The 12,854-nt window shown below is 38.4% G+C and overlaps 1 protein-coding gene across 1 annotated transcript; it reads left to right on the plus strand.

The window, feature by feature from the left end:
• Positions 1 to 1,696: 1,696 nt before the first annotated feature.
• slc28a1 (solute carrier family 28 member 1) lies at positions 1,697 to 12,364 on the plus strand (the record flags this gene model as incomplete). Its single annotated transcript, XM_080027647.1, has 17 exons — positions 1,697 to 1,726; positions 2,269 to 2,348; positions 2,726 to 2,817; positions 3,343 to 3,532; positions 3,645 to 3,786; positions 4,050 to 4,163; positions 5,035 to 5,109; positions 5,225 to 5,305; positions 5,416 to 5,496; positions 5,661 to 5,786; positions 10,406 to 10,536; positions 10,632 to 10,800; positions 11,350 to 11,547; positions 11,648 to 11,729; positions 11,844 to 11,942; positions 12,032 to 12,137; positions 12,244 to 12,364. The coding sequence occupies 17 exons, from the start codon at positions 1,697 to 1,699 to the stop codon at positions 12,362 to 12,364; spliced, it is 1,917 nt and encodes a 638-aa protein (XP_079883773.1).
• Positions 12,365 to 12,854: the final 490 nt, after the last annotated feature.

Consider the following 12,854-nt stretch of genomic DNA (forward strand, 5'->3'; position numbering starts at 1 on the left):
ATTGAGTTGTCTGTGATTTAATGTGGCCTGCCTAGATATACCAGTCTCATTTGGGCGGATGGGTCACGTCCACAGAGAGATAAGCTTCTGTTTTATTGAATTGCGTAGTTGAGTTTTTGACATCCTGTAAAACATAATTGAGGGCTTTAAAGGAGTCAGCGATTCTGGAGAATGCTTGTTCTTGTCAAATCACTTTCCGTCCGTACTGTGTGAGCGCGCTGAAAAAAGTTTTAATACACAGCCCGGTCTCTGTAAATGGGTAGGTCGCTAGCTACGATGGCCCCCTTTGTTGACATACCCTTTGCTAACATACCAGTTCACAGAGCCTAAGCTATGTATTAACATCAGTTTTTATTCACTGAAAAAAAACAAGGTGATTTTGACACCAAGCGTATCTTTAAAACGGGAATCTCTTCCTTCCCGCTAGTAAGGCTGTAAAGTGGTAATACTTAGTCCTGTTAAATTAACAAACACACAGCCTGTAGTATTTTGGTGTCAGATAAAAAGATACATTTAAAGAAGTGATAAACCTAACAGAAGCAATGATATAACAGGGAAAATTAGAAATAAACAAAGTACATTTGGGAAACAATTTTTATTTATAGATGTCAATTTGTTAGTCTATGAATAAAGACTCATTCGTTTATTTGAAGAAGATAAAAGAGCACATTGGACGCACTGGATGCTGAAATATTACAGAAAACAATAATAAAAAAAGGTGTTTTTTCAGTCACAGTGAGCGCTTTTTAACCGTCAAGTGAGTGTGTTGGCAATTGTGTTAATGGACTTTATAAAAAGATTAAAGCATTGGTTCAATAAACAAATGCTTTTGTATTTTTATGTACTCCAGTCTTGTACTACAAAAACAGATATTAGTTTGTCAACCACTGATAATGGATTGTCAATTGTCAGAAGCTAAACACAAAATATCCTGTATTGTTAAACAGGAGTTAATGTTTAACATTTCCGCATTCCAGACAGACTGAGCCCCCATTGATTTTTATAAACCGTGAACAAACGCCATTTCCAGAGAAATCAAAGATTGTTCTGTGTGACAAGATCTTATTTGAGCAGCAGCAAGTAGAACAAATAGCTTCCATTATGTCCAAGCATAAATCCTCAACCTAAAGCACACAAATGACTCCAATATATTTTATTGTCCAGATAACAGTTCCAACTGATTTTGAACCCTGCAACAAATCTTGTATTATTATTATTGTGCTTATTCTTCAAATCAAGCATTTAAATAGATGAGATGCTTTCATAAAAATACAAGTTAATATGACAACGCTTGCTTTGATCCATAACATTGTTATAAAGTATATAGTACATAGAAAAAATGTCTTCACACAAAGTAAATTGTGAGTCTGTTTGAGATCAGTTAAATCAAATGATGATTCACATGCATATGACAAAGTTTATTTGTAGAATTTTTTTCTTTGGAAAAAAAACATGGCTTGTAATGGTTTACGTAAGCCTGGGTTGGAGCACACCCTCCCACATATGAGCTCATTCATGATCAATCCACTATGAATTTTCCTAAAGTTTCACATATCAGCTTCTCAAGCTCAATTCACATCTGATTCACATCTGTTATTCCAATTTATTAAGGCAATTTGATCATCATCACGCTTCATCAAATGTTGCTTCATCAGGCCCGTCAACTCATTGCTGTTGCATTATCACATGTACGCTGATGTGCTATCTTCTGGGAAAGATCAGAGCGGTACGTAACTGTCTGTTAATTAATGATACAATGTTAAAGAGCGGCAAGTGTATTACCCAGCAGTGCATTTTACAGCACAACACTTGACAGCCGGCTTAAGGAGGAAGCACAATGAGTAAGCCATTAGCTCTGCCTTTTACTCGAATTAAGCTGTTTGTTTTGCATTTGTGAGCTGGCATTTTTCACTGCACCATAGTCCTAAAGATAAGCAGCAAGGACACTTATTTTTAGGTTATTTTATCTCAGAATACATAGAAACACTTTGTTTGTAGAAACGTTTGTTACTTTTTCTAGTAACCAGTATTCCTGGTTGTTGAAAGTTAAAGCTACCCTTTCCCAAAAGCATCTGCATCTGCATAGAATTGAAAAGTTATCGTGCTTTTTTGCAGCGGAAACTAACGATATCCATCTCAAAAAAATTACCGGAAATGGCGTTGACAACCAGGCTTTTGAAATAGAGGTATGTATCACATTCTTTAAGCAAATGGCACAATATGATGATTTGTTTTTCTTTTTTTAATAAAATGCCCTTATTTTCTTAGGAGGGCGACATTGATAGTGATACTGGCAGTGTCAAAAGGAAAACTGAAAAGACTAAAAAGGGAGTAGGATCATACTTAAGGTGTGTCAACTCAAATGATTCCAGTTTGGGAAAAAAAGTTATTGTTTTATTGGGTGTTTTTGCAGCAGATGAAAAGCATTAAGCCTCTGCAAAGGTTGATTTGGTTTATACTGTATGAAAATAAACAGTACTTTATGTGAGTAGTTCTCATGCAAATAACAGGACATATGTGCTGTGTAGTTTACTACTGTAAACTTTGAGACTGTTAAGAATTGACTGCATTCCATACAAAATGTATAAGAAACTTTTGGACAAACATACATAAATTGTTATGTAATCTAAGGTTATGTCAAAGGCTATATTTTGTTTTCACTTAAAACAAAAGTATATTTTGTACACAATTGGACCTCACACCACAAATTTTTCCTCTACTTTAGCCATGTTATCAAGCCGATTAATGCCACAGAGGATTACATCAACGCTCACTCTAAAACCTTCAAATACATTGTGCTGGGCATACTCGGAGCAGGTAATAAAGCACTTGAAATGCATCATACCAGACCTCTGTGAAATGATTTACCGTGCAATATTTTATATTTATTACATTTTTTATACCTTTTTACTTTTCAACTTGTTTTGTTTTATGGAATTACCCTGAATTTGAGAACTATTACTTCAATTTAAACAATAAAGAGCTACTGATTCTGATAATGTTGAACGTCCATGCTTGTGTTTTTTTTTAAGATTATTTTTTGGTATTTTCAATGCTTTTAGTCATAGTGCAGATAGACAGAGATGAAATGGGACAGAGAGGGGAATGACATGCAGAGAACTGACCACGGGTCGGATTCGATCTGTTGTGAGGACTGAGCCTCATGGGGGGACGCTCTAACCAATACACCACGAGCCCCCCCATGCTTTGTGTTTTTTACACATGATTTTTACAGTCAGAAGCAGTTTATTCAGTGTCCTGCCCACTTTAATGTGTAATAAGAGTAATAATCATGTGAAGAGACAATGATATTTGATTATCAACGCTGTTTGTCTCTTGTAGGTTATCTGGCATACTTCATCGCAGCCTGTGTATTGGATTTCCAGAGGGCCACCGCTCTTGTTGTCCTAACTAGTTTAGCCGTAATTGCTAAATCGTATGACCTGCTGAAGGAGTACAAGGGAGAAAGCATCAGTGAGTGTTTTAGACCTGCAGTTAGATGCTTCAAATCCAACCTGAAATGGTTAAAATGGTAAGTAGAAGTCTCATATTCGGTTGTCTGTTCCTCGGTTTGACTGTGCAAGCTATATGTTATACAGTAGAGTCTGTCAATGCGTGAAGATGTATTTTATTGCCTTTTTTAGGGTGTTCATCTTAGCGGTTGTTACCCTGCTTGTGGTGTGGCTCGTCCTGGACACAAGCGAACGTCCCGAGCAGCTCATCTCATTCGGAGGTGTGTGCATGTTCGTCGCGCTTCTGTTCCTCTTCTCAGCAAACAGGACAGCGGTGAGTTTTTCACAGAGTCATCCACCGACGCTCATTAAGGATAAACAATTACTGTGTGAAAGTGTTTCGAAAACACACATCAGGCGTGTTATCTATTGAGTTATCTCCGGTCTGTTTTCCTGGGACTTTGGATATCATTTGGCCTTGTGCCCAAGTCATTATAAAGTTCATCTAAAGTACTTCCTAGCAATAACACAAGGCTTTATGGAGTCTCTCTGATAGAACGATCGTCTAACTGACTTTCTTTTTTGAAATCTTTTTAGGTATCATGGAGGCCTGTGTTTTGGGGTCTGGGGATGCAATTCTGTATTGGCATTTTTGTCATCAGAACACAACCTGGACTCGTTGCCTTTGAATGGCTTGGGGATCAAGTGAAGGTATCACACCTCGAATATCACAACAACAACAAAAATACCTTGAAATTTCACAAAATGAATAACAAACTCTCTCTGAATGCAGTTTTGTTGGAGAAGCTAGCAGGTGTCAGGTGTTCAATTTGACATCCATCGACCTTACAAATATTCATCCCGAATCACTAGTAAACATGACATTAACAGGCATTTTTCCATCATAAAAAAACTAACTTTATTAGTATCATTGATTGCAAATACTTTCCATTTTGTAAAAAAATGAATGACCTCCAAAATGTACATTTTATATTCAACATATCTGCATAAGAGAGTATTCCTTTACAGCATTCAACATCCTGATGCTCCTGGTTTACACAACAGACTTTACATGAGTAGCACACAGTGTTATCTACCAGACCACAATATTCTTTAACTGAGTGGATAATACGTGCTTATCTTTAGAGCTACTTTATTATGCTGTTCACCCTCATTCCTTGGTCACCCAGGGGTCGAGTTTGTGTAATGTGCACCTAGACATGTGGTCAGTTATCCAATTCTTTCTGTGATGTCACAGAAAGAGAAATGTAGGGTTAGACAGTGAGACCATAAAACACTCTTTCTGCCTTTTCTCAGGCTAGGATTATCCGATTTAAAAAAAAATTGCACATTTATACTTCATAGGATCTCCGAGTTCAATACACCTTCATATTCCAACCGGTGAAGTAGGCCTTTAAATGTGTTGTTTGGCCGTTTGCTGCTTTAGTTCCATTGCTTCCTATTCTACAATCTAAATGAATAAGTTATTGCATCATAAATGTCCTGAATGAAGGGCTTGAGGAAAGAATTAATAATTTAAAAATAATATAACTTTTGTTTCTTCTTTGTCTTATAATGACAGATATTCCTTGACTATACCAAAGAGGGATCATCATTTGTTTTTGGGGATCTGATCGCAGACATTTTTGCCTTTCAAGTAAGTGCATAAGCTGATGAGAATGTATATTTTCCCCTAAATATGGACCACTTAACCAGGATTATACATTGCTGAAATTGAATGTGTTTGACTTTGGTTTTGATTTATTTTTCAGGCTTTGCCCATTGTTGTGTTCTTCAGCAGCGTGATGTCGGTCCTGTACTATTTGGGGATAATGCAGTGGCTCATTCTGAAGGTAAAGAAAGGTTAAAACGTTCACATCACACCATCACATGTTCCCTTGGGTCTGAATGTATACTGCTTATGTCTGCAGTCACACACAGCCATGTGTTTTTGTCCACACAGATCTCATGGGTTATGCAGATAACGATGGGAACCTCTCCCACAGAGACCTTGAGTGTGGCAGGCAATATATTTGTTGGGCAGGTACTCGATGACTTGCTTTTTTTAAATCTTTCACAGACTGGCCTTTGAAATTGAATTACCTCAAAACTCTCTGTACTTTAGTTTCATGATACCATTCATAACTATAATAAAAAAATGCATTTAATCTGCTCTTTTTTTAAATATGTTTTTTGTGTGTGCATCAGACTGAGGCTCCGTTGCTGATCCGCCCTTATCTGAAGGACATGACCAAATCTGAGATCCATGCTGTTTTGGTGGGCGGCTTTGCCACAATTGCAGGCAGTGTCATGGGGGCGTTCATCTCATTTGGGGTGAGATGAAGCTGTTTTTGTACCACTACATAATCCATCCATCCATACATACATACATACATACATACATACATACACTCAACAAAAATATAAACGCAACACTTTTGTTTTTGCTCCCATTTTTCATGAGATGGACTTAAAGATCTAAAATTCATTCCAGATACACAATTGTACCATTTCTCTCAAACATTGTTCACAAATCTGTCTAAATGTGTGATAGTGAGCACTTCTGCTTTGCTGAGATAATCCATCCCACCTCACAGGTGTGCCACATCAAGATGCTGATCTGACATCATGATTAGTGCACAGGTGTGCCTTAGACTGTCCACAATAAAAGGCCACCCTGAAATGTGCAGTTTTGTCTCACAGCAAAATGCCACAGATGCCACAAGCATTGAGGGAGCGTGCAATTGGCATGCTGACAGCAGGAATGTCAACCAGATCTGTTGCTCGTGCATTGAATGTTCATTTCTCCACCATAAAGGCTGTTACATACTCCGCGAGAAGAAAGAACAAAGTTCTCGGTGACAGACCTGCGAGAAGAAAATGACGTCATTTTCTTCTCTCAGCTCTTGTTTAGCTGTTCTCGCAGCTTGTTCTCGACACATCACCCGGGCCGAACTTTCTTCTCGCAGCTTGTCCGAGAACTATTGTGTGATTGGTCAGTCTGAAGTCAATGAGGAAAGCGAAGTGAAATCAGCTGGCGCTACTGAGTCAATTACAGGGCTCAACGCTAAGGTTTTTTTTCACTTGCCCGGTCGGGCAAGTGGGTCTGAATTCTACTTGCCCGAAGTAAATTTTTACTGGCCCCTATATAAAAATGTTTTTATTAGAGGTGTACAAATATTTGTTATATTCGCTCTTTATTTACAATGTATAAGCACATCATGGACAGTGTTATAGATGAGTTAAGGGTCATACTGAAAGTGGAGGCTATTATTCAAATATTATTTGAGTTGGAACATTTGTAATTTTTTAGTTTCTTAACCGACAATAACTGCAAATGAGATGTGTTTTATGCAAAAAAAACATTGGTCACAAAAATTTTTTTTTCTTGTACCTTATTCTTTTTACAACAGCAATTCTTTAAAACTTTTTTCTGTAAGACATTTTTTTAGGCCTACAACAATCTGTTTAAAAAAAAATATTATTATTATTATTCAAAATCTTAACTTTTGGCTAAGGACAGGCTGTTTTGAACACTTTTCCAATGGCCTAGTATCAAGCTTCCACTGCCTCCTGGTATGTGAAGTGACACCTCTGGTCCATTTAGAGATGTTCCTCTGCTAACTGTTGCTGATGTTTGTGTTGACCTGCACACATTAAACTGGTAGTAGGCTACTAGCAGCAGAGCTAACGTTAGCATCCTAGCTAAACTACTACAGATTCACTTTGGATGCATTTAAAAAACGCGGATATTTTTGCTGCTTTTCAGACGGCTGGGGTCTACTTATTTAGGCCTACTCGTTGGCTTTTGTACTTTCTGTCACACCAACGTAACGCGTGTAGTTCTCTTTCCTATCTCTCTGAATGTGTGTGTGAGACGCGCGGCGCACCAGTTTTTTGCCGAGATCTGCGTGTGTGTGTGTGTTTCGGCGGTGGAGCCCCGCCCCCCTTCACTAAACGGAGCAGAGGAGAGAGATGCAACGCAGCAGACACAACTACTCGCACATAAATTAGATAAGTAACATAGGCCTAAGCGTTTATTTAATAATGAGCACCAGTTATATGAAAAAATACCGTGGATAGATGAATTTTATTTGGCGCTATAAAAAAATAAAAATATTATTATTATAATTTTTTTTCAAAAATTTCGGAAAAACTCCAGGTTGCCCGTTCGGGCAAGTGGGTTGTCATATAGTTACTGGCCCGACGTGGCGTTTTATTTGCCCCGGGACGTCGGGCAATCCTTATTGTTGAGCCCTGAATTACCATGGTAACAATGCGCCGCGGTGAGGAGTTCGGAAGTTGAGTTCTCGTGGAGTATGTAATGTCAGACCAGAAAGAACTTCTCGCAGCTCTGTCACCGAGAACTTGGTTCTTTCTTCTCGCGGAGTATGTAACAGCCTTTAGCCGTCTCCAGCAACTTCGCACAGCCATTGAAGAGGAGTGGACCAACATTCCACAGGCCACAATTGACAATCTGATAAACTCTATGCGAAGAAGATGTGTTGCACTGCATGAGGCAAATGGTGGTCACACCAGATACTGACTGGTTCTGAGTCCCCAGACCTCCAATAAAGCAAAAAAATGCACATTTCAGAGTGGCCTTTTATTGTGGACAGTCTAAGGCACACCTGTGCACTAATCATGATGTCAGATCAGCATCTTGATGTGGCACACCTGTGAGGTGGGATGGATTATCTCAGCAAAGCAGAAGTGCTCACTATCGCACATTTAGACAGATTTGTGAACAATGTTTGAGAGAAATGGTACAATTGTGTATCTGGAATGAATTTTAGATCTTTAAGTCCATCTCATGAAAAATGGGAGCAAAAACAAAAGTGTTGCGTTTATATTTTTGTTGAGTGTACATACTGTCGCAGCCGTTTTAATGAGGCTATTGATTTTCTGTTCACAAAGATGTTTGACTTGTTTATTGTTTATGGAAATAGAAATGTTTTAAATGAAAGCTACATTTTGAATTAGTTTAGCATATTATTAATACTGTTTATGCCTAGGCTGCTTTGTTTTGTGATTACCTGCAGAGGTCTGTGGGCGGGCTTTACGCACCGCTCAGATACTTAGGACAGGTGTGTGTATTGTTTTGATGAAAAACTAAGTGTCAAGGGAAAGAGGCGGTTGCTTAAAAAAGTCTTTCGACCGCTCATTTTAGTTCACTCGTTGCTTTCAATGATTTATTCGTTTGCCAGTATATTTTCCTTTATTTAGAAGAAAGTTTAGTTCCTTTTTAAGCTGTAAAATAAATACTATAATTTTTTGAAATCGCGAGTGCTTGAAATTGTTTGGAAGCGAGTCGAGCTACCTCGCCTTATGTACCCACGGCTGAACGAAGAACAGCCGAGACACATACATACATACATACATACATACATACATACATACATACATACATACATACATACATACATACATACATACATACATACATACATACATACGTACATACGTACATACTGTACATACACATACATACATACATACTGCGGTTATAAAACTACATTAATACAAAACATTAAATGCAAAAAGATAGTTGCTTGTAGAATGATAGAGCCTAATGGCAACATGTACACACAGACAATAATGGGGACCGGGACTGAACCTTGGGGCACACCACAATAAATATTTGTTCTTTCTTAGAGGTGAAATCCCCAGTTGAAACAAACTAGTCTCAAACTCGAAACACATAGGCCTATTTCAATATGAGCCACTTAAGTTTAATAGTTAAAGATGAACCAATTTCTCAAGCATTTTGCGAAAAAGGTTATTAAAGGAATAGTTCAACATTTAAAATTTTTATCGATTTGCCTCACTCTCCGGCTCAATATAAGGCAACAGAAATCTTCCCTGTAACTGTGTGTGCATTTTTGATGAATTTAGGCGCATAGATCGCTCGACCGGGTTAGTTTAGCTTTAGCTCCAGCGCCGGTAGTTAAGGGGAGCAATAGCCTGCCTCTGCTGGCAGCAAGAACATACACTTTACAACATCACTTAACGCTCTTGTGTGCTTGTTGTGACTTGTTTGTTGTATTAACAAGTTATGTTGCGCTTGTTTTTTTGGCACGTTGTGACATTTTAGAGTCAAATGCATACTGGCAAAGAGAGAGTTGACACGACTCCCTCTTTAAATGGCTCTGCATACCGGCAGGAAAAGGCTTATCGCGCATGAGCAAACTACCGCAGATTGGCTTCTTGTAAACAAAACGTCTGTGTTTATACGGAGCAAAAGAGAGATTGCTGTTAAGATCCAGAACCATATGGATTTGAACCACAATAAACGGAGGAGTAACTAGCCTACATGTTTAGGAAGGGGAGCGGGCGAGGAGAGAGACTGAGGCAGGTGAGCCTATGGTGTGAGCCTTGTCAACCTATGACAGAAAACAATGCTGTTGACGAAATCTTTCCTTATGATTGTATAACATTTTAATGCTAAACATTCTGTTCACCTCACGATGAACTCTGGACAACACCACTGTGAAACCTTGTTTTTACTCTTAGCCTCGAGGAATACATCTGCCTCCTAAGAAATCTTGGCACACACACACATACCGAAAAGCAAGATGAAAGGGGGAGACTTTAGGCCGTGCCAGTCTCTGAACACACACAGATATGTACAAGGTCAAGTACTTCTTGTCCTCAGATCATCTCTCTATCAGTGTAATAAACTACAGTAACAAATGCCTTTGCTGCAGCCTCAGCCGCCCTCGCCCGCTCCCCTTCCAAAACATATGTTGCTCCTCAGTGTATTCTGGTTGAAATCGATATGTTTCTGGATCTTGACAGCCATCTCTCTTCTGCTAATCACTGACGTCTTGTTTACATAGGCTACTGAGAAGCCCTACCAGTATGTATTTGATACTAAAAGGACCAACGTGCCGAAAATAACGAGCGGGTGAGGAATATGGTTAGAATAAACAGGCTTTTGTCATATTTTGCAGATTGATGCATCTTCCCTGATATCTGCCTCTGTGATGGCCGCTCCTTGTGCATTGGCCATCTCCAAACTTTCTTACCCAGAGACAGAGGAGAGTCCTTTCAAGTCTGATAAGAACATTAAAGTGTCTTGTGGGTGTGTATATTTGTGTTCCTTTATTTTTTCTCTTTCTCCCTCTCGTGATCTTTCAACTTTCTTTCATTAAATGTCTCTTTTTTTTTACTCCCTAGAGATGAACAGAACATTCTGGAGGCTGCCAGTAGCGGAGCATCTGCTTCAATAGGTCTTGTCGCTAACATCGCAGCAAACTTGATTGCCTTTCTTGCCATACTTGGGTTCATAAACCAAGCTTTGAGTTGGCTCGGAGGTATGGTGGGATATCCTTCCATCACTTTTCAGGTATGTGCTAGCAAAATGAAGAAAGAAAAAGAAACTGGAACTTGGATGTGATATTTTGACTGTTTGTAATAATTTGGGGGATTTTAATTTTGCAACTATAGTACAGGTGGTCAAAAGATAAATAAAAAAAAGTTTATAAAAGGATGATCCCTGGGGGCGCCCTTAGCTCAGTTGGTAGGGCGTCCCCACCATGGGCCTCGGCCAGCAGCGGACTCGGGTTCGATTCCAGCCCGCGGTCGTTCTCTGCATGTCACTCCCCTCTCTGCCCCATTTCAACTCTCTCTACACTATCAATAAAGCATAAAAATGCCCCAAAAATATCTAAAAAAAAAAAAAAAAAAAGGATGATCCCTGTCAAAATATAAAATAAATAATATTTCATGACTTTAGTTTGTTTAGATTACATATTTTTTTATTCATGATATTTCACAACTGAACAAATTGTTTTGACTTGAATATATTTATTAACAAACACATTCACCAATTGTACTTGTATTGGAGATTCTGACAACATTTCCAAATAACCATACATTTCTCTTGTGTTCATAGCTGATTTGCTCATACGTGTTCATGCCTGTGGCTTTTATGATGGGAGTGCCATATGGAGACAGTTTCATTGTGGCTGAACTCATTGGCACAAAGCTCTTTCTCAACGAGTTCGTGGCTTATGAGAAGTTATCCGAACTAAAGAACAACCGACTTATTGGACTTGATGAGATGATTGGAGGTGAAAAACAATGGATATCTGTGAGTAAATGTACTAAATTTGAGTTTGATTTTTGTCTTGGGAAACCATTTTATAGAACTTAAAATAACATTGCACGTTTTTCTTTTGTTTTACTCTCAGGTCCGATCAGAAGTAATTAGCACTTTTGCTCTTTGCGGGTTTGCCAACTTCAGCTCACTGGGTATTTGTATTGGAGGCTTGTGTGAGTATTTTTTGTTATCACACATCATCATGTTTTGATCCTGCCCCATGCAGGGGCAAAATTAAAATGCTCTCAGTTATGCTTTTTAACACATAGTATTTTCTATTCTCTAAGCCTCTATATGCCCATCCAGAAGAGGTGATGTCTCATCTCTGGTGGTGAGAGCGATGATCACAGGGACTTGTGTATCTCTTGTCAATGCTTGCATTGCAGGTAAGAGCTTTTGAATTGAACTGGCAGTGCAGTTTAAATTGTAACATATTGCACTGTAACTGAGAAGCTTTGTCCACATCATTTGCTAGGGATACTCTTTGTTCCTCCACTTGACTGCGTGGAGCTGTTCAGGGCTTCTGCTTTCAATACTACAGATGTAAATGTACAGACTTGCTGTCAAGACCTCTTTCAAAGGTAAGCAGAAAGCACCTATATGTTTTCATCACAAAGATGCTTTCCTGTAGCTTGAATACAAATGTTGGGAAATTTGGACTTACATCCCATATGAATTATTTTGCAGCACTGTAAACAACGGGACCATCTCATTTGAAGGATCGTGGAGCGTAGTAGTGAATGCCACTGTTTATTTATCTAATTGTTGTCTATGTTGCGGTCTTCCTGATGCAGCAGTTTGTAAGTAGAGGACAAAGATACATACAAGTCTGTGTGTTTTTGTACTGCAGTAGATTTGTCTCTCCATGTTTGCATAGTGTAACACTTAATGTAAAAATGTAAAGTGTGTATGCATATCTTGTAAAGATGAACATATATCTCTCATGTAATATATTGTAAATTAATTCAAATATGGGATTTTATTTACAGCCTAAGCTTAAAAGTACTCATATGAGGAATTTTACCTCAGGAAATATTCAGGTATCGACAGTCTGATGAATGTAAATATTTAAAATAAAATTGTGCATGATGTTATGACTCATTTTACAGACAAAAAGAACCTGTGAAAGTGTAATGTTAACTATGCTTAGACACAAATTCTTTACGTTTTTATTAAAAAAAACATAAACTGACACGAAACATGCAGACAGCACACACTGTAAACATACATTTATTCTTCTTTTATAAGGACTCGTTCATTTAGTCTCTCAAACACTCACGCTCGTATACACATTTTCT

This window comes from Ammodytes marinus (genome assembly GCF_949987685.1).
Source record: "Ammodytes marinus genome assembly, chromosome: 5".
Classification (NCBI taxonomy): Eukaryota; Metazoa; Chordata; class Actinopteri; order Uranoscopiformes; family Ammodytidae; genus Ammodytes; species Ammodytes marinus.